The following is a 27332-nucleotide window of genomic DNA, read 5'->3' as shown; positions in this document are numbered from 1 at the left end:
AGTTCTAAAATGGGAAGGGAGCGGATCTTGGGGCAGGGGTGGCCTCTGCTTCAGTGCTGGAAGCTGAAGCCCAGAGAGGTCAAGTGGTTTGCCCAAGGTCACACAGCTATTTAGCGGCAGAGCTGGGGGGAAGAATGCAGCCCCCACTCCCTCTCCCTCCCCTGCACCGTGCTGCCTGGACAAGTGATTCTTTAGAAAAGGGTCGTTAGCACTTTGTATATACCACTTTGTATATACCACTTTGTATATTCTTTAAGGAGAATCTGCCTGGGTGTGGGATTGATGGGTAGGGCTTAGGCCAATGAAGCAGTTTAAGGGGGAGGAGGTCCGGAGAGCATCACTATTCAGAGGATTTGTGGCTGCTGCTGGCGAGGGCGGGGTGGGGGTGGAGGCGGGGGCGCAGGGGGTGCGCGTGGAAGCCTGGGAGGTGGCCAGGGGCGGAGAGACAGAGAAAAGAGGCGTCCTCCAACACTCCGCCGCCAGCTTGCCGAGGCACACCTTTCGGGAGACGAGACGCTGCCTCGGCATGACCCGACCACACAACCGGTTCGCTGTCAACAGAAATTCGTGCCCCTCCCCCCGCTTCCCGGGCTCTCCCCCCCCCCCCCCCCCCGCTCCCCCTTCCTTCCCTTGACCCCTGTGGGCCCGCCAGACATAGGGAGAAAGAAAAGCCGGATGCCTAAGAACCTTCCAGGAAGAAAGAGCCATTACGAGCGAGCGGCGGTCGGTGCTTACATACGCTGCTTTCTAGAAAGGGGTTCGTGGGGTCCGTGCGGCGCGCGCCACGCGCGCTCAGAAGAAGGCGGGGTTGGTGTGCTCGATGACGCAGCGCTTGCAGTGGCGCTTCACGAAGCGCAGGGCCTCCACGGACACCTCGCAGTCCTGGACGTTGAGCATCTGCAGGTCGAAGCAGTTGGCCGCCACGATCTGCAGGCCCTGGCCCGTGATGCTCTCGCAGGACTTGAGGCTGAGCCGCTTGAGGTTGAAGCAGTTCAGGGCCAGGCACTCCAGGCCCGTGTCGGACACCAGCGGGCACTTGCCGATGTCCAGGGACTTGAGCTTGGCGCAGTTCTTGGCGAGGTACTCCACGCCGTGGTCCGTGAGGCCCTCGCAGCCCCGGGCGTTGAGGTAGCGCAGCTTGCCGCAGTACTTGGCCACGTAGCGGATGCCCACGTCGGTGACGCGGCCGCAGTGGGCGATGCTGAGGTACCGCAGGCGCGACTCCAGCTTGGCGATCTCGCGCAGGCCGAAGTCGCTGACGAAGCGGCAGTCGCTGACGCTCAGCTCCTTGATGGAGGCGCAGTAGACCATCAAGTAGCGCAGGCCCTCGTCGGTGAGGCGCACGCAGCGGCGCAGGTACAGGTGGGTGAGCTGCGTGCAGTGCGCGGCGATCGTGTGCAGGCCCTCGTCCTCCAGCACGAAGCAGTCCGTCATGTCCAGGTAGCGGATGGAAATCTGTTTGCCGTGCAAGGGGGACAGTTTAATGGAGGCCTCCCGGGTCAAGCTGATGCAGGTCACTTTGGAGCACCCTGCACGGAGAGACAGAACACACGCTCAGAGAACCTCTGGGAAGGCGGGGGGGGGGGGGGGGGGGGTGGTGGTGGTGGGGGGGTGGGCGGGGGAGCCCCGATCCCCTCCGCGAAGGAGGGGTACCGTCGCGGGGTCCCGCTGCCCCGCCCCGCCAACGTGCGCGGCCCCGGCGTTACCCTTTCCCTCCTGTGGCCCCCGCGGAGAAGGGAAAGCAAGAACGGGTCCTGCGTGTTTATCTGATCGGGTAACAACTTCGGTTATCTGGGTTGCAGAGGCTTCCCGGGCTTTTGAGTCGGAAAACTGCGCTTTGAATTCCACATCCACCACCAGTTGCCGGATGTCGGGCCAATCAGTCTTTCCTGTGTCTTAAAATGAGGGGTGATCGCTTAAAAGGAGCACTTCCTTTGTCTTAAAAGGGGGAATGATCCCGTTCCCTGAAAGGTGGCTGTGAAGAATAAAGGAGACCCTGCTTGTAAAACATCTTGCCCTGGCCCAGGAACGTTCCGGAAGCTCCCTAAGGGCCGATTCTCACCCTGCAGTGGTCTGGTAGCTCTGTGGTCAAAGAGGTAAGGTAATGAAAGAAGGGTTGGCCATGGTCTAGGGTTGGCAGAAAGAGCGCTGGCTTGGGAGGCACAGCAGGTTCAGGTCTGCCTTTTTATGGCCCCAGGCAGGACGCCTAACTTCTGTGTCTCAAGGTTCTCCTCTATGCAGGGAGCGTGAGTAGCTGGTGTGCCTCTACTGTAGGGATATATTGAGGATTCAGTGAGATGATGGGTACAGAGGTACTTGGAAACTCCAGGGAAATACACACAATTATTAATCTGAGATAAGGTGGCCACCTGGAGACTCAATTCAACCCTCTTTGGTCCAAGAACAACTGTGCTCTAGGGACTCAACCAGTATCCCTGCCCCGTCCTTACTCCCAAGTTCATCCTCAGAGCTGCTCTCCTGAAAAACAGAACTGGAATCATGTCACTTTTCTCAAAGCCTCTGGATACCACCCATGGCACTCCATGTGTGAAACCTCAAGTCTGAGGGGGCCTCTGAGGACCGGCACCGCTGTGCTCTCTGACGTCATCTCTTTCCCCACTCCTCTGACTCCACTGGCCTCCTTGCTGGTTCCCAGACACCCTCAGGTGCCTTCGGGCCTCAATGTCCATGCATTGTACCGTGCTTCCCCGGTTGCCCCGTGGGCCATCCCCACTCTCTTGGGTCTCTGAGCAAATGTCCAACTTATTGGCCAACTCTTCCCCAATCACCCTGTATCCAGTGGTACCCCCGGCTTGACTCCCACTTATTTTCAACACTTTTCATCACTTTGTGGCACGATGCATTTATTGGTTCATTTATGTATTTGCTGTCCTCACTCTGCAATATAAGTTCCCGAGGAAAGGGATTCTGGGCTGTTCACTGCTGTACCCCTCATCCCTGGTTCATAGCTGCTGTTCACTAAGTATCTGTTGAATGAATGAATGAGTGAATTATGGAGCGAAGAGAACCTTCTATAGGAAGATCAGAGAGGACAACTGATTTTACTTGTTTGTAGACAACAAATATTGATTTCTCACAGTTTGGAGGCTGGGAAGTCTAAGATCAAGGTGCCAGCCAATTCAGTTCCTGATTCCTGATGAGAACCCTCTTGTAGACAGCTGCATTCTTGCTGTATCCTCACACTGTAGAGAGAAGAGCAAGTTCTCTGATCCTGTCCTAGGGGCTCTTCCCTCATGACCTCACCTAAACCTAATTACTTCCGAAAGGCCCCACCTCTTAATACCATCACGCCATGGGTTAGGGTTTCAACATGGATTTGGGGGAGACAGGCATTCAGTCCATAACACTTCCTTCTTCTTCCCACACGCTAGGCAGACCTTTCCCCTCAGGCCAGGGCTTTCATATCAGAAATGTCTCTAGCAGATGGAAATTAGGGATAAAGCATGCCCAGCACACGGGAGGCCCACCCCCATCAAATGGGGGGGGGTGGGACGAGGAGTTTTCTCTCTGTAGTTAAGGATGCACAAAATATATGACTTCACCCCTTGGCCCCTGAAGCCTATATAAGTCTCTAGGAAATACTTGCGGACCTTGGTCTAGAGTTACTTCTGCCCCACTTAGATAGGATAATTTAAATTCCAACATTTAAATGTCCTCAAGACTTTGACCATGGCTGATGTATATTTATACTGCAAAACAGTTGTCTATTTTACAATGAATTATAATGCCTCTTATTTGTATTACATTATGAAGTTTACAGAATGCTTTTATGGACATTTTCTTACCTGATTCCTAATCCATTTTACTGATAAGGAAATTAATGCTTAGGAAGATTTTTGTGTTTTGTTTTTTTTTTTTTTAGACCTAGAAATCCCTTTAATACTCTGTCCTTCCTCACACGATTGGAAGATGTCTTTAGCTATCTCCCTAAATCTAGCTATTCTTACCCTAAGAATATGTGTATAAATTATACATTGTATACATCATATACTGTATATAATCATATATGAAATACGAATTTCAATATATATTTCAGTTCACTATATATTAATATATAAATATATATAATATACTGTATATACAAATATACTATATATAAAAACATACAGTAATATACATATTTTACATATGTATACATATGTATTATACACTTTATGTATATATATATATATATATATATATATATATATATACACACACTTTATGTAGTGGGATGAAATATCTATCCATACACATTGATTTATGTTACATATTGATGGCACACCATTTATATTTATATACTAAAACTATACTGTAATATACATATTTTACATACATAAAACTATACTGTAATATATATATGTATATGTAATATTACAGTATAGTCTTTATATAAATATTACAGTACAGTCTTTATATAAATATAAATGGTGTGCCATCAATATGTAACATAAATCAATGTGTATGGATAGATATTTCATCCCACTACATAAAGTGTATATATATTTTCCATTTTCTCTGTGCTCATCCTGAATCCTTCTGGCAATTCCAAAGCCAGGTGCTTCACCTCAGGCACCTCCGTGCTCTGGCTGCTCAAGCAATACCCAAGCTCCCAAGTGGTGACATAATAGTGCTAATGGGGACTTTCCTCCCACGTCTTGGCAGGCTGCCCAGGAAACTCTTATAAAATTCAGGCCCTGGGAGTAATGAGGTTCAAAAGCCAAGTGCTACCAAGTCAAAGAATTTCAGGAAGGAGTAAAGCATACAGTCCAATGCTGGAGAACAAAGCTGTGACTCGTCAGAGGCTGTCCACTCTGCTCCAGTAGCCTCTGTGGTTTTGCAGAAGGTGGTTCAGCTTCTGCTTTGAAAGTTGTTCCTTTCAGTTTCAACTTCGGCTTTGAAATCGTCCTTTGTTTTGAGTTTCTTTTTTTGTTAGAGCAACTGTAATCCTGTTTCTATGGAATTTCTATGTCCACAGTAGTGGTTTTCCCATCTGTGATGCCTGTGAAGGCACTTTGGTTTTCAGGATCATACGACAACCTTTGTTCCTAAACTCTTAGTTCTGGTTTCTTATTTATTTATCTTAAATATCTAGTAAAATCCGATGCACTCCAGGAAGGACAGTATGTTTGATTCAGGGAAATACATGCCTTGTGTTTGAAGCTGAGTCCCCAATTTAATGAAATACTGGTTAAGCTCAGTTTTGGTGGAAGACGCTACTTTGATATGCTTGTATTGTTTTAGAGCAGTAATTTTAAATTTAAGCTTCGGTCTTAATTCCTACAGGCTTGTTAAGTTTGGCTTGAGAAGAAAATAAATTGGTCCGTGGCTGAGTAGGTAGTATCTGTGATTAGTTCATGCATTGATACATTACAGAGGTGCAGACCACCTTAGAAATCCTCCCAATTAACCTTTACTTTTTTAAAGATGAGGTATCTCACACTCAGTAATATTATGGGACTTGTACAGCCAGACTAGGGAACGTTTCCTGATCCAGGGCTTCAGTTATAGGAGAGGAGGTAAGAAATGACGAGGATATGGCGGGCAACTGATGAACCGCATGAGAGATTTACTGTACATGTGTCGGCACGAAGTGAACATTTAGATACCGAGGACTCAGGAGTCTTGGAAGCGGTGATTATCTATAAGGGGATTCTTGACCGAGTGGAGCAGTTTGGTTACATAATATGGAGCTCAGTTAGTAAGTAACAGCACGAGCAAATATGAGAGACAAGAAAGCAGGGGGGCAGAGGGGTTGTGACGAGTTTCCACAGGGTGGAATGCAGGGTTTCTGAAACGATTTGATGGGAACTAAGATAGGAATGGTCCACTGGGATCAGATTATGGGGCCTGCCCTAATACTCAGGGTAAGGAGTATGGATAGTACTCAGTGGGAAATGAACAATATAGGTTGAACAGATCTCTGGCGTTTCTTCAGTTAGTTCCAGATTTGGTTCTCCTTTCACAAATATAATCTTCATTAACACTTCCTCTCGTTATTGGGGTAATACCTCTACCTTCTCCGGGATATAAGATGGCGAAGTCAACATAGACCAAGTACTGACTTCCAAGCATGTTTATAACAATGACAATCCGAAAACAATGACAACAGTCATGACTTAGTGCATGCCTGCTACACGGTTCGGAGCAGAGCATACATGTTTATTTCATACTTAAATATTTAATATTTATGTTAACCATTGATATTTATTAATCTCCCAACCAAACCACTTCTCCTGATAAGGAAGTTTTAGCCACTGTAGCTTCCTAAATGTGTGTTTAGAGTATTAACCAATGGCAATTTTGTCTGAACCTTTTAGAAGTCAAGATGACCACTGAAGACTTTGACACACATAAGTTCACATAACTGTGGTATCCTCGAGTGCAAAGACAGAACATGCCTCATTTTTGCCCTCATAAAGCTTATAATGAATTGAGAGGAAGGACTCTGGGAATATACAAATACTCAATTGCAAAACCCAGTGATGCTTTACCTGCCTGTACTCAAAAGGCAAAGAGCTGGGAGGAAACTTAACTTGCTGGGGGTCAGGCAGGCTTTCCTTAGGGGATACTTGGATTAGAGCTTGACCAATGAGAAGGCTGTTAAGAGGGTTGTTGGGGAGGGACAGATGAAGGAACAGCAGGTAAGCCAGAGAGGTGTCCACACACCCCAGTGTGCACAGATGTGATGTGTTTGGAGAAACGTGCACACATGTATAGAGCCAATGGCTCCATAGAGGGGAGCACTGAGTGGAAAAAGTGACATGTGAACCTAGGGCAGCTCATGAAGGGCCGTATACGCTTTGCTGCAGAACCTGAATTCTTCCTGGAGGTTATGGGGAGCGACTGGAAATTTTATGCAGGAAAATGTATGGTTTGACTTGCTGTCTGAAGAAAAGTCCCTCTGGAGGTTGGTTGTGTGGAGGGTCGGTTGATCGGGTTGAGATGAACGTAAGGAGAATGGCTAGTGAATCATGCATCGTGGCAGCAGGTAGAGGAGAGGGGAGAGAATCAAGGTACTGGGCAAGTAGAAACACCTGCACAGGATTCTACTGGTTCTGTGTATAAGATCAGGAAAAGAAAAGCAAGGAGGACTCCCAGGTCTCCAGTTGGAAGAGGACCCTTTGAAGCAATTTCATCTGCAATAATTACGCGGTTTTACACTTTGAAAATTGCCTGGCTTTACCACATTCCACTGACGTTCAAAGATATTATTAATGGTGACAGTTAATTTTATGTGTCAACGTGAGTAGATGACAAGGTGCCGAGACACGTGGCGCAACGTTTCTGGGGGTACCTGTGAACCCGTTTCTGGGTAACATTACCATCTGAATCAGTGGACTCAGTAAGGCAGACTGCCCTCCCCAGTGTGGATGGGCATCGTACAATCTGTTGAGGGCCTGAACAGGCCACAAGGTGGAGGAATGGAGAATTCTGTCTCTGCTTTCACTGTTTGAACTGACACATGGGTCTCCTCCTGCTTTCGAGCTGAGACTCATACCATCAGCAGTCCTGGTTCTCAGGCTTGTGGACTTGGACTGAACTGTTCTCTTCCAGTTTCCAGTTCTCTTGGGTCTCCAGCTTGCAGATGGCAGATAGATCTCTTTGCACGCGCACACACACACACACACACACACTCTGTTTCTTTGAAGAACCCAGACTAAATACAAGGTAATACGTGATCATGACAAAACCCTACAGCTAGTTATAGTCAGTTTCAATGACTGGAAAAGATAGCTTTTAAGGTGGGCACACTAGGTTCAAGGAAGGCAGTCTCACATCCTCTCGGGGAATTAAGCTCTAGATCAGGGATGAATCTTGCGAAGTCAAGTTTACTGCCAACGAGAAGGTCAACTTGAAAACCAAAGGGAACAAGGCATAGGGAAATTACCTCTGGCAGCCCTCTGGCTTCTCCCGGTATCAACATAATGTTGCCAGATTCCCTCAAAACTGGAGGGCACCATTTGGACACCCCCCCCCCAGCTGGAATTCTGTGCTCTTAACTTGGTGAGTTAGAGATTCCCTTGTGTATATAATCACCACACAGATCACAGGGGGTCACAGAGAGGGCATGTGAGAAAGCCACAAATATATTAGGCTCTGCAAATTAGGGTGATACAGAAGGGGGGCATCATGGCTTACGTAATGGTTAGTCAAAAGGGCGAAGCAGGGTCCACTCACTCAGTTAGAAGCCCAGGAATTTCCATTCCCAAAGTAGTTTCCACATTCTGAATTTCAAAAGGACTCCAAAAGAGAGGGCACAATTTGCAGCCTGGATGAAGGGTGCATGGGAACTCCTTTAACAAAGATGGGGATTCCAAAAACAAGGCCTTCTCTAATCTGATTTTCGAAAAGAAAAGGAAACGAGGTGTCTGAAAACCAGGCTCACAATGTTCAGAATCTTAGCATGTTAAAGAAGCCAATTCCTCACTTTTTTTTTTTTTTTAACTGAAGAGGAAACACATCGAGAGAAAGCTGTGAACTGTCCCAAATCACAGAGTTTTGAAACCAGTCTCCATCACATCACAATGAGTTCTCTTTCCAGAATTCCTTGGAGGAAAAATGTAAGAAAACCTCTTTGTTTCCTGCCTCTTTATGCCCGCAGCTGCTCATGACTAACTGAACGTACGGTTACTATGGTTTTGTCCTGAAGCCAGCTGAAGGAGGGGAGAAACGAGTTGCTTTCCAGCAAGGGAAAGAATCTGCGAAAAATAATTGACTGTCATCTGAAATATTTTCAGATGTCGGCTTTTGAAAGAGAGAGCAAGCTCAGAGAGTGGACTTTTCCTTCAGATTTTGTTGGAGGGTCTCATTTCCCTCAGATGCTTGTAAATCCCAAGTTCTGTTTATTTGCCTGTCACCGTGGTTTTTACTGCTTGACCCCTCCCCAACCATCCCTGAGGTTGTGGCTCAGGCCGTTCGTTTCTTTAACTCCCTGATGCATCTTACACATTTCAGCCTCTCAGATGTTGGCCTTTTGACTGGGCAGTGAAGGAGATAAAGAAAGGCTGTCAGTCCGGCTGGATCCACGCCTGGCACCAAAGTGTGAGTCTGGGTTTTAATTCTTCCTGCCGGAGAGAGGTTTTCGAGCAAAGCAACCATGCTGGGATTTCCTTCAATTTTAAAAAGATCTAAAGGCTTCCCTCGATGGGCCTGATTCTTGCACTACGTAATTGAGAATGCTGCTTAAAAAAATATATATATATACAAAATCAACCCAAGGGTGAGGAGAGTGGAGGTGAAATATAAGGAGACACTTGGACAGGATGGATTTTCCCCGGTGTCTGCAAGATGGCAGGCAATTCTGAGCACAGCCCAGAGCACAGAGTCAGCTCAGACACAGCTTTTGGGCTCCGTGGAACAATAACAGTTTAGACGCAGGGTGGTGTCTAAACCGCCTGTGTCGGAGTTAGTTACTTGGTTCCCATTTCTGTGGTTGCTCTGACATTAAGTGACAGCCATGGGGAGGAGGAAGGGCGTTATTTAAAAGTCAGACTAACGTAACGGCCAGACAAAACGGTGACACTAGTGCCTTTAAGAAGTTGGCATTGTCTGGGGCGCCTGGGTGGCTCAGTCGGTGAAGCGTCCGACTTTTAGCTCGGTTCATGATCTCGTAGTTCGTGGGTTCGAGCCCCGCGTCAGGCTCCGTGCTGACAGCTCGGAGCCTGGAGCCTGCATCAGATTCTGTGTCTCCCTCTCTCTGCCCCTCCCCTGCTCACGCTCTCCTCTCTCTCTCTCTCTCTCAAATAAATAAACATTAAAAAATTAAAAAAAAAAAAAGAAGAAGTTGGCATTGTTTGATGAAAGGGAGACCTCTGGCCTCCTGGGGTCCTGATTACATAGAGACAGTTTCTCCGGAAACGTCAGCCTCCCTGCTGCCCACCCTCCGTCCCTGCTGGCTATCAGGGAGGGGACCTCCTCCAGGCAGCGGTGTCCCTCTCCCGCTTCGGGACGGTGCACCGGAGGGCCCCGCCGACGGGAGGTCAGCTGCCGTTTACCTGACACATCCAGGTGCTCCAGGTTGGGGCACAGGGACACCACGTCGAAGACCGCCTCGTTGGAGATGTTGTAACAGCCCGAGACCTCCAGGCGCCGCAGTTCCGGGCAGCACTGGGCGATGGTGTAAAGCCCTCGGTCCGTGAGCCGCCTGCAGCCACTGACAGTTACGGTTTCCAGCATGAGACAGACGTTGGGCGTGTCCTGGCAGAGCCTGCGGGTCAGCACCTTGAGGGCGCGGTCCACGTTGATGGTCTCGCCCGTCAGGCGGATAGTCCTCCAGAGCCGCGGGTCCCAGGCCAGGTTGTACCAGCGGCGGCACACGCGCGCGCAGCGGCACAGCTGGTTGGTGGGCAGGAAGGAGAAGATCTGCACCATGGCCTGGTCCGGGAGGCGCTCGATGCTGGCCTGCTCCTTCTGGGGTCGGGAGGCGAGCCGGATGAGCGGGTGGGTGAGGCGGGTCGGGGGCGGGGAGTGGACCATGGCCACCGTCTCCCCGGTGATGGACGACGACGAGGTGGACGAGCCCCTTCCATTCTGAAATCCGGGCAGGGTCGGTGGACATATCAGGGCCGGGCTGGGCGTGCTCAGGGTGCGCATGCTCAGGTCGGAGTCTGGCAAAGGACAGAGAGCAAAGGGTTAAGGGTGGCCGCAGCGGAGCCCCGGGAAGGAGGCCGACGCCGCCGTCACACGCATTCCACTGGTAACCCACCCTGGGCATCCATCTCCCCGGCCGCATCCATCACCGGAAGCAGCAGCGCGTGCACGTTTCACCCAACCCTCCATCATCTCCAGGAGGGGCGGGCAACCTTCTCCGGGAAGGACCAGGTATGGGCACTGCGGGCCACACGGCAGCTGTCTCTGTTGCCATCAGTCAGCCGCGCCACCGTGGTGCCAAGGCCGCCACAAACCGTCCGTAAACAAACGGCGGCGGCCGCTTCAATGACACTTGTTCTATCAAAACAGACCAGCCGGCCTCGTCCCGAGGGCCACGGCTCGCTGACTTCTGATCTACGTTCCTGGCGATTATCTCAAGGGCACACCTTCAAAGGTTCATTATTTCTATTCTGGGAAGAAATCTCACATATTATGAACACAAACTCTTTTCCTTTTGCTAATCACATTTTGGTCAGGCGGATAATGGTGTTCCGTTTACAGACGCGGGAACGAGTTTGCGAAGAGAAAGACGGGTCAATGGATACAGAGAACACTGCTGTCTTCGCTCTGGCCCGTCCCCTAGTGTCCAGGCCCCCATCTTTTGATAATGGCACCCCAAACTCTGCCAGGGGTCTGAGGATCCACCCACTTCCTCCATTAGACCGGCCATTTCAGATGGTATTTCCAGGCCTTGACTACCTGTGGCAATATATGTTTTTCCTTATTAACAACTGTCTTTGGCATTCCAATGATGTGATTCGTATTGTTCCCTGACAGCAGAAAGATCACTTAATGAGGATAAGAGTGGTTTTTAAGCTTTTGAGGGATGAAGAGTTCTTTAGAATACCAATTTAAGAAGGCTGCTCATTTCATATCCCCACCTTGATAGCTATATCTATATGAAATAATTTAGTTTCTATATAAATATATTTATCATACAGTTTACATAGATAGCTGGACAGATTTATTTAGGATGACATTTATTCTGTCTCTCTAATGTTTATATATTTCACACACACACGCCCGATCACACACACACACACACACACACACACAGAGTGTATTCATCCCCAAAGCATAAGTTTCTTATTCTGTAGAATAAATGAGCTGGGCTAGATGAATTCTAAGGTATTTCTAGCTCTAATTCCAGTTCCAAAGACTTAAACAAAAATTCTGTTCTTGTGTGCTTTTCCACATTTCATACTTGGGAATTTTCAAACACTTGTTTTTTTCAAAGAACTTCCAATAATAACAGAGGACACAGGAACTTCTGACACGGGAATCTCCACTGAGGGTCTGTCTGTAGTTTTCCTACTGGTATCCTTTTTCTACTGCTATCATGTGTTCTTTCCATTTGTTTCTTTATAACCTGAAAATGTCCTACACGTGTCCATGACTTTGCTCGTGGAGCATCTCTGAATGACTGCCTACCTCCTCTCCCCTTGTCTTCCTCTTGTAATACTAAGAACAAATGCTACCTCCTCTAAAAATATTTTCCTAATGTCTTTGAGAAATAATTAATCCCCTTCCTATTCACATCTCCATCCTTGGTTATTAGGCAGTTGTGAGTTTATCTTTCCCTGATGTGCTTGACTGTATTATTTTTCTCAATGTCGCACCTCTCTCTACAGCCACACATTTTTGCCAGGTGACTCTGCCGTTCCTTCTAGGTGCAGTATATTTGCTCCATCCAGTGATGCTGGACTTGGCCACGTGACTTGCTTTGGCCAGTGAATATGAGGAGATGTGAACATGCCTGGCCAGTCCACTGACCTTAGGGTGGGGAGAGGACCATGGAGAGGACAGAACTGGCTGAAACCTGCAGCTTAGAGCCATGCTCAACCAAACCCAGCTGGGGGCAGCCGATGCCCAGGTGAACCAGAGATGTGTAAGCTAACCCACTGAGCTTGGGGCGACTTGTTACACAGCATTACTGTGGCAGCAGACGACAGATATGCCTTCATTACACGAAAAGCTCCTTTGAGACAATGACTGAATCCTTTTCTTACTTGTGTCCTGGAAGCACCTGACATGGTTTATGGTACACGGTAGCTGCATATGAATGTTCTGAATTGAGAGGAAATACTTAGATGTTTAGAAAACAACGGTTTCTAGCTTGGCATGTGCTTCTGTCTCCCAGGTGGTATACATACTGCATTTTAAATCGTTCATAAGAAAGGAAGTGTGTACCTCTCTCTTTTGTAATCAGGTAAAATAAACAGCAAATCCGTAAGGAAAAGTTTGCATGGAAACCAATTAGGGATTTCCAAACTGCCATCCAAGCTACTGTGGTACTAACCTTCGTCGTTAGGTGAACTCTGAGAATTGCCTCCAAAGCCAGCATTTTCCTTAGGCAGGTGAACGGCTTATTTAGGGCCAGGAGGGGAGGTCAGTCTCAGGCTTTCAGCTCTGATGTTTAGCGGCTACGAGGGCTCTGACATCTCTCTCCTACCTGCCTACATTCTATTCACCTTGAAAGAGAAGCAGTGCTCTGCGGAGACCTGCACATTGTGAGTTGGGCCCCCTGCAGGATGAACATACTCATAGTGGGGGTCGGGGCATCTTCCTAAACCTGCATCTTTAGCCAATTCACTTTTCTTCATGTTCACACCCCCCCACCCTGCACTGAGGGAGAGAATGGGAATGCATCCAGACTGACCAGCACGGCTGTGCCTTTGGTGATGCGTTCAGGTTTTTCTTTGCCAACAACCATACCCGAGCGTTCCAGAATTCACACTCAGAAAGGGAGGGCAGCCTCGCACGTCTGTGAGGAACATTCTGCCCTGGAGGGGACTCAGGAGCAGGCACTAGCTCTCCGTCCTGCCTTTTCTAGAGCTCCACGGCAGGGTAGGAGTAACTCATGATCGCGCGGCACTGCTTACCCACGTGAGGAGACAAGTGGAGGGGGTCTGGGGGATTTCCACCAGGGCAGTTGGGTGTCTCTTTTGCCAGAATGTACACCAGCATTCTCTGGTTATTTCCTACTTACTCAGATCGAGAACCCTCAGAGACTTTTTGAAAGGATATAATTTGTCATCATTGAATAAATAACACTTGAGAATTAAATAAATAATAAAGAATAATGAGTCATGCTATGGTCTAAACGTTGGTAGCCCTCTCAAGTTCATATGTCAAAATCCTAACCACCGAGGTGATGGCATGAGGAGGTGGGGCCTTTGGGAAGTGATCGGGTCCCGAGAGTGGAACCCTCACAAATGGGATTAGTGCCCTCATCAAAGTCATTGTTATATCTCTTTGTTATATTACCTCCTTTATTATTATAGTGCCCTTCTTTGTCTCTTGTCACAGGCTTTGTTTAAAGTCTATATTTTGTCCCATTGGGGCGCCTGGGTGGCTCAGTCAGTTAAGCGTCCGACCTCGGCTCAGGTCATGATCTCGCGGTCCGTGGGTTCGAGCCCCACGTCGGGCTCTGTGCTGACAGCTCAGAGCCTGGAGCCTGTTTCAGATTCTGTGTCTCCCTCTCTCTCTGACCCTCCCCCATTCATGCTCTGTCTCTCTCTGTCTCAACAATAAATAAAACATTAAAAAAAAGTCTATTTTGTCCCATATAAGTATTGATACTCCCTCTTTCTCTTCACATTGACTTGCCGTGATAAACATTTCCCCATCCCCTCACTTTCAATCTGCATGTGTCTTTAGGTGTGAAATGAGTCTCTTGTTGGCAGCATATAGATGGTTCTTATTTTTTTAAATCCATTCTGACACCCTATGTCTTTTGATTGGAGCATTTAGTCCACTTACATTCAAAGCAATTTTAGATAGATATGTATTTATTGCCATTTTGGTACTTGTTTGTGGTTGTTCTTGTAGTTCCCTGGTTCTTCTCTTGCTCTCTTTCATGGCTTGCTAGCTTTCTATAGTGATGTACTTGGATTCCTTTATGTTTATTTTTTGCATATCTATTACTGATTTTTGATTTGTGGTTAGCATTAGGTTTGTCTATAACATCTTCTGCCTATAGCAGTCTGTATTAAGTTGATGGTCACTCAGGTTTGAACCCATTCTTTACTCACCCCCAACATTTTAGGTATATGGTGTTATATTTTACATCGTTTTATTTTGGGAATCTCTTGACTGATTTTTACAGATATACTTTGTTTTACTGCTTTTGTGTGTCCCACTTTTATAATTCTTACTTATGGTCTTTCCTTTTCATTCAGAGTCTCCTTTACCCTTCTTTCTTTCTTTCTTTCTTTCTTTCTTTCTTTCTTTCTTTCTTTCCTTCTTTCTTTTTTTTAGAGTTGGTTTAGCGGTCATAAACTCCTTTAGCTTTTGTTTCTCTGAGAAATGTTATCTTTCCTTCTGTTCTGAATGACAGACTTGCTGGATACAGTATTCTCGGCTGCAGATTTTTTTTTTTTTTCTTTTTAGCACTTTCTATATGTCATGCTACTCCCTTCTGGCTTGCAAAGTTTCTCATGAAAAATCCACTGATAGCCTTATGGAGTTTCCCTTGTATGTAACCATCTTCTTTTCTCTTCCTGCTTTTAAAATTCTCTATCAATAATTTTTGCCATTTTAATTATCTATGTCTTAAGGTGGACATCCTTGAGTTGATTTTGTTAGGGGATTTCTGTGCTCCGGATCTGGATATCTGTTTCCTTTCCCAGGTTAAAGAAGTTTTCAGCTATTATTTCTTCAAATAAATTTTCTGCCCCTTTTCTCTTTTTTGTCTTCTGGGATCCTTATAATGTGTATGTTATGCTTGATGGGATTCGTTGAGTTCCCTACATCTATTTTCATTTTGTAGATATATTTTTTCTCTCACTTGCTCAGCTTGATTACTTTCCATTACTCTGTTTTCCAGGTCACTAATTCATTCCTCTTCTTCTGGCCTGCTATTTATTCCATCAAGTGTATTTTTCATTTCATTATAGTGTTCTTCATCTCTGATTGGTTCTTTCTTATCTCTTTATTAAGGATCTCACTGATGTCCTCCACTCTTTTCTCAAGTCCAGTGACTATCTTTATAACCATTACTTTAACTTCTCTATCAGGCATATTACTTATCTCTGTTTCACTTAGGTCTCTTGTTGTGGTTTTGCCCTGTTCTTTTATTTGGGACATCCTCCTCTGTCTCTTGATTTTGTCTAACTCTCTGTGTCTGTTCCTCTGTGTTAGGACAGTCAGCTACATCTCCTGCTGGGAGTAGTGGCCTTCTGAAGAAGAGATCCTTCAGTGCCCTGCAATGCAATGTTCTCTGTTCACCAGAACCTGGTGTTTCAGGGTGCTTCCTACGTGTGCTGTGTGTGCCCTGCTGTTGTATCCTGGCTGCTTTTTCCTTCGTTCCAGTAGTCTGCAAATGCTCTCTTTTCCTGTAGATAGGGTTGGGTCCCTGCCCAGGGTGGGGCACACAGTTTTAGAAAGATGTATGTCAGTCAGCTAGTGAAATGAGACCTGCTGCTGCCACTGCTGGGACTCAGGCTCTGCAAATCATGCCAGTTGGGAGATGCAGTATTGGCAAAGTTCACGCCAGTCTTCTGGGAGAGGGGGCCCACAGTTCCAGGACTGAGGCAAGTGAGACTGGAAAGGGTGGCTCCAAGGAAGCATGGTAGGGTTTGGTGTGAACAAGCAGGGTAGTGAATTTCAGAACCACGATGGTTCTCACAGGTGGCCATGTGTTTACGCTGCATGGGCAGTGGAGGGAAATGGCACCTGCCAGCTCCTTTGTTTCTGGAGAAGCCCCTCAGTGAACCCTGCGCCTCCTGGACATGCTCCAAAATGAGTAAACTATTCTCCCTCCTGTATGTTCCAGGCATTCTGCAAACTGCTGCTTCTGCCTTGTAGCTTTGTGGGCTGTTTGTCATGCTGTTTCTTTAAGAACGGGGACTCAGCTTCTTCTCACCTTCCAGGCTCTCCCAGAACTGAACCCACGGATTTGAAAAATTCTAGGCATTAAGTCCTGCTGGTTGTAAAAACTCATAAAATTCGGCTCCTGTTGTTTTCAAAGCCAAATGTTATGGGGATTTGTCTTACCCATGTGGGCTCCCTCGTGTGACAGCCTGTTTCTCTCCCTGCTCTGTACCCATGGATCCCTTCCCCCACTGGGTGGCTGCAGTCCCTTTATTCCCCACAGCAGCACCAAATGCATCTCTGCCCTTTCTACTCTGTTCAATGCGGCCTCTTCTCTACCTTCAGTTATGGAGTTTGTTCTGCCAGTCTTCGGGTCATTTCCTGGGTCATTTACACTGATGTGAGTGTTACCTATTTGTATCTGTGGGACAAGGTGAGCGTCGGCTCCTCTTACCCTGCCATCTTCCCAACCTTCTCCAGAGCAGATGGCTTTTGAAATTTACCAACACTACTGTTTTCCCTGCGGACATTTTTTGAGGAAAATTTTTTTCAAAAATAAATATATAAACTGATAATGAAATCTGTTAAAGGTAGACTCAATGAGTTACTTTGTGGTAGGATGGATGGTTGCATGGAGGGGTGGACAGACAGCCAAAGGTATAAGAGGAAAAAGTATAAAGTCTGCAAAAAAGACATGTCTGGTTAATTACATTTTTTTTTAAAAGTGTTTGTTTATTTATTTATTTATTTATTTAGAGGACACAAGTGGGGGAAGAATAGAGAGATAGGGAGGGAGAGAAAATCCCAAGTAGGCTCCACACTGTCAGCATAGAGCCTGATGTGGGGCTCAAACTCACAAACTATGAGATCCTGACCTGAGCCAAAATCAAGGGTCAGAGGCTTAAGTGACTGAGCCACCCAGGCACCCCTGGTTAATTGCAAATATAAGAATTAGAGAAGAGGTTACCAATTATGAATATGTAAGACTCCGTAAGAAAGACAGAGACAAACATATGAAAGTGCCACGAAAGCAGAATGTGAGAATTGAAGGAAATGAGCATGTATTTTTGTCATGAGATGTGTATTTTGTGGCCTGTGTCTCTTAATGATATTGGGAAGGTGGATATACACAAAAGACTGAAATCAAATGAAAAATACACAGCACCGATGTCAGCAGGAATATATAGAGAATGGATGGCAAGCAGTACACAGGGATAGCCACTGGGTACGAAAATGCAGTAGGTTGGGCTGCTGCAAATTCTAGGATTACAGATTTATAGGCAGAAAAGAAAGTGATGATTCATTCTTTCGTTGGATCATTTACCACACATTATTACTGTGCTTGAGTGCCCAGTGGGGTCTAGGAAGGGACGAGGTTTTGCATTTGACTAGATTCTAAAGCAAATATTCCTAGCCCAAGTCCTTTCTGTACCACAGTCCCATTCAAGGACCTCCACAGCAAAGACTTTGACCTCTCCAATTTCTTGCATCCTTTAGGGAGCGAGGAAAATGACCCTTTTGAGAATGTGCTCAAATCAGCCTAAACCCAGGATGGTAAGGGATAGAAAAGTTTGCTTAAGCCTGGAACAAAAGACAGTTTTCAGAAGTCCAAGGTAAAAACAATGTCTACAGAATCTCCCAGTAGCATAAAACATTTGAACTCAACAATATTTTTGGTAAGCTTTTGGACTTACTCAAAATGGTGCAATCTTTGTTTGATACAAAGGACATCTTAAGGCAAATAAATATAATTATACTTTTTTATTCATATTTTCATCTATTGACTAAAGGAATAGGAAGTTTAAGCACTGGTGATTACATTAATGATTTAAAACATTCCAAGTATGTAATTTATGTGGGAACAATACATTTAGTGTACTTAGGTTACTTTACATATGTAAAGACTACCAAAATATATAGCTATCTTGGGGCGCCTGACTTCGGCTCAGGTCATGATCTCACGGTCCGTGAGTTCGAGCCCTACATCGGGCTCTGCCCTGACCGCTCCGAGCCTGGAGCTTGCTTTGGATTCTGTGTCTCCCTCTCTCTCTGCCCCTCCCCTGCTCATGCTCTGTCTCTCTCTGTCTCAAAGAGAAAATAAAACATTAAAAAAATTTTTTTTTTAAATATAGCTATCTTATCTGGGGGAAAAATAAAACTCAATAAACTTGTTTTCTCATGGTTTCAAAAGTCCTGGAAATTTTGCATCTTTAGTAATTATAGTACAGTATCAAAAATATTCAAGGCATCTCATACACTCATGCTTATTAGACACATTTTCCTCTAACTAGATAGCTGCCTGTTTCGTACAAGTTTTTATTTTCAAACCACTGCTGTTTATACGCGAGGAAGTCATATTTACATTACACTGGCCTTTCAAAGTCAAAATTTACAAAGCTACTCTGCATTTTCCCCCTCTGATTACCAAAACTTTTCTGCAAGATGCTTTCCATTATAAATTATCTTTCTGCTCAAGAACGCTTGCCATAAAAAGCAAGGTTTCTTTTCTTAGCTTAAACTCAAGCTTAAAAAAACAGATCTCTAAAACCTCACTAGTGAAAAAAAAAATACAATCTGAGGGATCTTTTTCCTTCTTGTTTTCTTTCAAAATATTTTCTTTTAATGTGGTTCACATAATGTACACACCCTAGAACTTAGTTAAGGTATTGGTTGTGTAAAGTGGAAATTTATATAGACAAGGTTAATTTTGCATTTTACCTGGAGAAAGTTACCTCTAGGACCCAAAGATTCTTTCTAGGATTGTTGTCCAGAAGGTGGCACCCCCCAACAGGATCAGATTGTGACGAAGACTTCTGTCCAAGAACAAAAACCTGCTTTGTTAGTCACGTGGACCAGTCCCATAAGGATAGGGCTATGGTGATTGATCCTTGCAGTCTTTTTTTTTTTTTTAAGTTTCTTTATTTATTTTGAGAGAGAGACAGAGCTAGTGGGGGGACAGGCAGAGACAATGGGAGAGAGAGAATTCCAAGCAGCCTGTGTGCTGTCAGCACAGAGCCCGACGTGGGGCTCGAACTCACAAACCACAAGTACACGACCTGAGCCGAAATCAAGAGACGCTTAAGCCACTGGGCCACCGAGGTGCCCCTGATCCTTGCAGTCATGATGAGGATGATGAAGCTTCTCTCCTATCAGGGCATATGGTCTAGTGAAATGCCTGGCTCAGTCTTTATGCTGAGCACCAGTTCCCCAGTGTATCCAGTGTTTGACCCTATACGATGCTGGGTATGGATCCTCTTTGACCTTTAATTTTTCTAAAAGGAAACAGTCATACTGCTAAGGAAGCTTTTAAAGTGCATTGTTCTAAAGAACATAAATATAATCAATGAAATGTAGAGAATGGCATCTTTAGAAATGCAGTTTGATTTTGTCTCCAACGTGAATATCTACAAAAGATGTTTTAGGAAAGTAATGCCAGAGGAAATAACAGGTGACCTCAGAAACTATGCGAGAGTCCTGGGTTAAATTCATGAGCCTTATGGTTTTATCCTAGGTTGAAATGATGACTTCTTAGCACCTTTCTTTTTCTTATCTATAATATGGCAAAGGGAGATGACCTTATACTACTTATCCTTTAAAAGAATGTAGGATGCTTCATCCCTGTGAGAATTCACTGCTATTAGATGCCATCCTTTGCAAAAGGCAAGGGGATGTTCTTCTTATGGTTGAGCCTCTTTTGAGAATTTCTGTTTGAAGGTCTCAGATGCAAACTCTTTGACAGGCATCAGTACTTAATGACATTAATTTAATCATATTTTAATTTTTTATTGCTCATCATAATTTATTTTTATTAGAAATTATCATCTATTTATCACAAGTGATGCTGGCCTTTCAAGTGTGTGGCTTTTAGGCAATAACTGAAGTTTACTTTTAATGATATTAAGTGCATAGTAGTACAGGTGATAAGGAGATCGCAGCCAAAGTCATGACAGCATTTGTCAGTGTCTTCAGTTAAGGGAACGCTGTTAAGGTCAAAAAGAACATTGAATACAGACGGCCCTGGGTTCCTGTCTCTGCTCTACGACGTGCAACCTGCATCGTCTAAGGCAAGCAGCCTAGAGCTTCATAAGCCATAAGCCTCTTCTTTTGTGAACTGGAAATAATTCCACTCATTTTATAGAGTAATTAGATGAAGTCTATGAAAACTGGTATTGTTATCGGTAGAAGCATTTGACAAAAATTATACAATCTCTCAGAGGACTTCATGGGGAAAAAATTCTGGGCCCTCCCGTTGTGGAGCTATGTTTTAAGGGGTATCTGGTATCCATAGTCCCATCTTTATGAGTATTGTTGCCTCCGTAAGCTTTTGAAATACCTCTCATGCTGGTGGGGAATGAGAGGGGGGGATATCATAAAAATTGTAATTTTGTTGTAATTTTGAAATCCCTTTCTCATGGTTTGTGGGGAACAAGCTTAGGGATTCCCTGAGCTTGCCCTGAGGGGTTCACAAGGCATAAAGAATTAGAAAGCCATAGGATGAACACACCCAAGTTTGGGTAAACAAGATTAGGTAAACAGGGCAAAGGCCCCCAGTATAGGACAAAGATGGAGGAATAGAAAAGCCTCAGGATCAAAGCATCAAGAGTGAGGTAAACACAATTAGGTATTCAGGGCGGTAACACTCCCCAACTTAGTACAATAGCAGAAAGCTGCTTTCGTAGGAAGGAAGGACCAAATTCGGTAAACAGGTAAACAGGGCTATAGATAGCAGCAGGGTGAAGCTGTCCAGAGGGGAGCTAATTAGCAGAAGAAAGGTGCCTTGTGGACCCTGAGGTAGCAGGCTCTGTCTTTCTTGTACCCTAGGCAAGTTTACAAAAACACAGGTGGAGCCTCAGTCTGCTGCAAACAGCCATCTGCCTGGCACCAGGACTTTGTTTTGTATTGGCCCAAACTCCTGACACCGCATATCTCCCAAACCCCCTTGCCTTCACACCCGTGAGTCAATGTCCATGGATGCATCGTCTCTTTGTGCACATCCGTCATTCTTGTAAACCTCTGATCCTAATAAAGATGGAGCAAGGACCCTTAGTTGGGGCTCTTGTCTCCTCCCAGACATTAGCCTCTCTTGCATTTTAATCCTGCATTTGCTCTCTTGCTGGACAAGAGTCTACGACAATAGTTTATTTAAGAAAACATATTTTTATACAATATAGAGGACCTGCTGTCTCATTTCGATTTCTCCCATGGCTTTTGAAATACCATCCTCTCTTCTCCTTTTCCTTTCTCCTTCTCAGATGCCGTTTGCTCCCCCTCTTCTGTGGTGTACCAATTATATATTGCTATTTCCCCAAGGTTTTCATTCTTTACTCTTTGTTAGCATCTGGCCTCCCCTGAGATGGGGGGAGGTGGGTTCGTGCGCTCACACGGCTTCAGCAATTGCCCATAAGCTCATGAGCCCCCCAAACCCAATATCCAGTCTGGACAAGGCTGTGTGTCTCTCTCAAATATTAAACACACGTCTCCAAATACCTGCCATACAATTGCTACCTAATATGATGAGCCTAGCCACATGGGACTAGGCAAACTAAATCTATTACCATTGAACTAAAAATTCAGCTCCATAGGTGCAGAATTCAGGAGCTCATGAGCCACTTGTGGCCAGTGGCTACGGTACTGGACAGCACAGATACAGAAAAATTCCACTGCAGAGAGTGTTAGTGGACAACGCTATCTATCCTTTCCCTGAAAGGATATCTAGTCCTTTCCCTGAAAGTGTACTGGATATACCTTGGTTACAATACACACAAGGCTGAACACATCAATGTCTTTGCAGAGAGGAGTCTCCTTCCCTTCCATTCCATGTTGCTGTTAATGGTACCAATACTTGTCAGGTCTGCCTCCTAAGCTAAAAACCTGGGAATGATTTTGAATCCTACCCATATCTGACCAGGTGGTTAGCTTATGGAACTAACAGTCCCCTCTCCCCTTTTTCCACGGCTACCGTCCCACTTGGAAGTTTTCAACATCCGTCTCCTCTCAATAATTCCTTACCTGAGAGTGCTGACTCTTCCTTCTAAACCCACCACTTTCATATAGCCTTTGCCCTGCACTTTGTGTTAACCTTCTAAAATATGGTCCAACCTCCTGCCCCCAAACCTTGAATGACTCATTCCCTCTGTTGTGGGTTGAGTTGTGTCCCTGGCAAGATATGTTGAAGTTCTAATGGTATGGGTGAATGTGACCTTATTTAGAAGTAGGGTCTTCGTGGGGCACCTGGGTGGCTCAGTTGGTTAAGTGTCCAACTTTGGCTCAGGTCATGATCTCGCCGTTTGTGCGTTCCAGCCCCACGTTGAGCCCTGTGCTGACAGCTCACAGCCTGGAGCCTGCTTCAGATTCTGTCTCCCTCTCTCTTGCCCCTCCCCTGCTCATGCTCTCTCTCTCATTGTCTCAAAAGTAAACAAACATTAAAAAAAAAAATTAAAAAAAAAAAAGACGTAGAGTCTTCGAAGATGGAGTCAAGTTAAGATGAGGTCTTGCTCAATTACCGTGGTCCCTAATCCAATATGATTCGGTGTCCTTATGAAAAGAAGAAACAGAGACACAGGGAGAGAAGACAGAAACACACGGACACAAACGTAAGATGGCAGCTTAAAGATGGGAGCAGAGATTGGAGTGATGCTATCACAAGCCAAGGAATGGGGGGGGGCACCAGGAGCTGAAAGAGACAAGGTTGGATCCTCTGCCATGTCTCTAACAACACCTTGATTTCATACTTCCAGATTCCAGAACTGTGAGGACATAAATTCTGTTGTTTTTTAAACCACCTGGTTTGTGGCACTTTGTGACCACAGCTCCTGGAAATCTAGACACATCTTTTGACACCTTTTTACTGAATGCTTTCTATGTGTCAGACATTATACTAAGCACTACTCAGGGAATAAAGTTCGATTTTTCGACTATGCAGGAGACCAGAAGTTCTATTCCCCCAGATTAAGTGTAGATGCCTAGTCATGCCCTCAGCTTCCCGGGTGGGAAGTCCACTTCTCTGGCAATCTTTCCAGATCCACTGGGGCTAAATAATTTACTTATAGTGTTTCCCTTGATATCATATCCACCTGTATCTTAGCCCTTTTCACATAGTGTCTCTCTTCTCACTAGACTGTGAGCACCTCGAAGCCAGGAGGTGTCTCACTCATCTCCAAGTGATTCCAGAGTCTTTCCTTGATTCAGCCATCGAGCAATCATTCTACCAATGCACCACAAGGAATGCTCTTTGCTTGGTTCTACCACAGATCCCTTTCAGTTTTCTTTTGGTTGCTGTTGGAAACATTTCTAGGAACTACTTGGAGGAAGGAGGTGTTTCAGATTGCGGAAGAAGTTGGAACACCTCTGTGCCTTATCAACATTTCATTTTTAGGTCTATTTTCTTTGCCCCTCCACTTAATATTGGCCGAGGTAGTACACACACTGAGCTTAACAGTACTCATCTACTCAGAAGATATTTAGAAAGACACATGCACACATAAAAACAGTCTCTTGCATGGGGCGCCTGGGCGGCTCAGTCGGTTGAGCGAGTTCGACTTCGGCTCAGGTCATGATCTCATGGTTCGTGAGTTCGAGCCCGGCATCGGGCTCTGTGCTGACAGCTCAGAGCCTGCAGCCCACTTCAGATTCCGTGTCCCCTTCTCTTTCCGCCCCACCCCTGCTTGTGCTCTGTCTTTCAAAAAGGAATAAACATATAAAAAAAAATTAAAAAAAAAAACAACAGTCTTTTGCAGCACACATCACCTAAAGTTTCCCAGAGTCAAATTCTTAGTGCTTTTTGTCCTGATGCCCCTGCTATTGTAGTTTACTCACATCTCTGTTCACTCCTAGTAACAGTGAACCATAAAAACTCATGATAAATAAAAAAAGAATGACACTTTTACATTGGCTCAGAACTGTAAGACTTATTTTAAGTTTAGTTACCTAAAACGGAAAAGGAACTACCCCCACCCCCGCCCCCCTGAACTGATTCACACATCAATTGTAAGAAGCACAACTGGCTTTTTCTTCACAGTGCGGGAAAGACGGTGATATTTATTTGCCATTCTCTAGAGAGCTCATGGATAGCTTTCCAAAGCTTGGGAAATGAGCCAGCTCTTGTCTTGACAAGGGAAGAAACACAGAGATTTTCATGAAAAGCCTTGCAATCCATACCATTCAACCTTCAAGTTATACTTTATATGGCAGCCTTAATTGTTTTCTATCTTCAATTGTCAGATAATGCTTCCACCTTCTTTCCCCATGAACAGCTGCCAGATCCCAACGTTTGCATCTTTCAACTTGAAAAATGCAATACATGGTAGAGTATTGAATTTAGATTCTGACAAAGAGAAACTTCTAAATTGTCAGTTCGCAGCAGAAAGCAGGCCTCACAGGGAGCTCTAGTGTAGCTCACACATTCAACTTTCCAGTGAGGGAAAAAGCGAAATCTCCAGTAAACTTAGGAGCATGCACGAGAGCAGTAATTAATTAGAATGTTCCCAAAGCAAAGCAAATCCTTGCATTTCCTTAGCCATTTGAAAATACGATCCACTGTTGTTTAAATTCTTACAACGATTTGTTTTAATGTAAAAATACATGTAAAGCATTTATTATATACAAGGCACTGTCTTATGCACTACAGAAATATTGATTCATAAATGCAAAATCCCTATTACATTTTTCAATGCTTGGGAAAACCAATGACCAAATGATGTGGAGAAACATTTTGTTCTCTCTATATTAGCAAATAGAGAAGGCAACAATTAAAGAACTTAGTCTATATAAATATTGTTTTATCTACCTGCTGACGGCCTTGCTGCTTCCTGATAGGTGGATGGATACCTTACACAGACCTGGGGTACATTTTGCATGGGGAGTTCCCTGGGTCTACTGGAGTCCAAGTTCATAATCTCTTTTTGAGAGATTTCTGGGCTACCCTACAGAGTGGGGCTTTTCCAAGGAATAGAGCCTATACTCAGTAGCACAAAGATTGGCTTTCATTGGGCTCCTAGGGTTTGGAGGGCAGGACTTTACATGGTTGGCTGATGGTTCCAATTCTAGACTATCTTATTTTTCAAAACGAAAATCATATTTTTTCAGGGAGCCCCCATTTTAAATGGTAATCAATAATAATCTTTTGGAAATTCAGCTGCAGAGTAGAATTCAAGCAAGCCAAAATACCTCTGGGAAATCTCTCCACTCCAACGGCACAACACTCTTCTGGAGAATTAAGACCTTTTATCATAAACCTTCCAATTCATCCTAATCTCAATCAGTCCATAATTTCTATTTCTCTTTAGGAAAATATCTGTAAACTTATATTTATTGGATATACCTTTTAATAGCATTACCACAATAAATCTAAAAGTAAGTTCTTAATTATAAATGTGGCATTAATCAGTGTTTAAAGCCCCCACTTAATCCCAAGATCATTAAAAAAAAATTCCTTAGGGTGGAGGCTGGAAAGCTGGAGGGATGGAAGTATACATTTGATACGTTGGAGATCGTCTCTATTTAAGCCTGCTTTTCTAGACAACCTGTGCTTTTAGTTGCCTTTTAATCAAAATTTGAGACTTATATTTAGTCATAAAGGAAACAAAATGGCAGATTGTGGCTCATCACTTATAAGATATTCCCCGTTGAAGGATGCAAAATATTCGGTACTAGATTACAGTTCTAGTTCCTTCTTGGAAGCTAACGTCTGACCATGTAACATGGGTCAGTGTGGGGATGCAGAGATCCCCACGAGTGGAGATAATTTAAGACTCAATTCCTCCAGCCGGTCCTCTGCATTCTTCCCTTTGCTTCCCCAACCCTTACTGGGAATCTATGATGCTTTCACAGGTGGACCACTTTGCTTACCTTCATATGTTTAGATCTGAACTGAAAATACTTCATTTTTACCAACAGATGTTAATAGTCTCATTTTATATGACAGGCTGGTGGCTTGAGTTTTCCTCAAGGTTTTTTGTTGTTGTTATACTGGTTCATTTTGCTTTAAAACACCTATTAAATTAGTAAAAGCAAAGATCACCAAAGATGACAAAAACATTTTCAGATTCATTCTTTGGAGGTTGACCAGATAGAAGCCTTGAGGTAGAAATTGTTTTGGTGCATTCAGTATGAACTGTCTTAAAAGAAATTCCTTCCTTCTAGATCAGATGATTTACGGGCTGGACCCCAAGCAATAAATTAGTCCTTTTTTTTTTTTTTTTTAATTAAGAAGACAATCACTTCTCTTAAAATGGTTCAAAAAGGGAAAATCAGATGAAACTGGCACCTTAATTTTAGACTTTAATGACAAACTTCGGTGTTTTATTGTTTTCGAATTAATTTTAGGTCATTTTAAATAACAACAACAACAAAAAACATTGCTAGAAAACTTATAGCTACAAAATTGTTTCATTTTGCTTCCTGGATCAGGCAAATAAAAATATGATTAAAGCAGCATTTGCAAAAGGGTCAGTTTGGCTCTTTTTGGTCATGTCGAGAGCCATATGAAATAATATAGCCGAATATCCAGTGGTTAACTGTTGCAAGTATAGTGCAGAGTAGCACAAACCACAAAGAAATCGTCAGATATTCTTACTTAACATTCTTCTTTGGCCAGTGATGTTAAGTAAAGGACACACATTTTTGTAATTATTAAAAAATAACCCACATAAATACAAATAGTTATGGAGTAAATATTTTGCTTTCTTAGGAAAAAAATGTAGAAACATCTTGACCAAGATTAATGTACAAGACATCCAACATGCGGTCAGTTTTTCTTGCTTATTTATTTATTGTGAGAGAGACAGAGAAGTGCAGGTGGGGAAGGGACAGACAGAGAGGGAGACAGAGAGAATCCCAAGCGGGCTCTGAGCTGGCAGTGCAGAGCC

General features: G+C 44.6%; 1 protein-coding gene and 1 long non-coding RNA gene across 3 annotated transcripts in view; one reads left to right on the top strand and one right to left on the bottom strand.

The window, feature by feature from the left end:
* Positions 1-620: 620 nt before the first annotated feature.
* Positions 621-27332, bottom strand: part of FBXL7 (F-box and leucine rich repeat protein 7) — a 388365-nt gene continuing 361653 nt past the window's right edge. For both annotated transcript variants that reach the window (XM_019450769.2, XM_053906898.1), the window contains exons 3-4: positions 9999-10610; positions 621-1529 (exon numbers count right to left, since the gene is read on the bottom strand). In XM_019450769.2, the coding sequence (XP_019306314.1) occupies positions 793-1529; positions 9999-10610 (1349 nt within the window). In that variant the 3' untranslated portion in view covers positions 621-792. The remainder of the gene's footprint in view (positions 1530-9998; positions 10611-27332) is intronic.
* On the top strand, positions 10773-12642 carry LOC128778241 (uncharacterized). The gene is made up of 2 exons (XR_008423665.1): positions 10773-10824; positions 12285-12642. It is a non-coding gene; the product is annotated as an uncharacterized LOC128778241 (long non-coding RNA).

Source organism: Panthera pardus, unplaced genomic scaffold (genome assembly GCF_024362965.1).
Source record: "Panthera pardus isolate Hobbes unplaced genomic scaffold, ASM2436296v1 HiC_scaffold_2, whole genome shotgun sequence".
In the NCBI taxonomy this organism is placed as follows: Eukaryota; Metazoa; Chordata; class Mammalia; order Carnivora; family Felidae; genus Panthera; species Panthera pardus.
The sequence above is the reverse complement of the archived record's forward strand: the minus strand, read 5'-3'. Positions and strand labels throughout refer to the sequence as shown.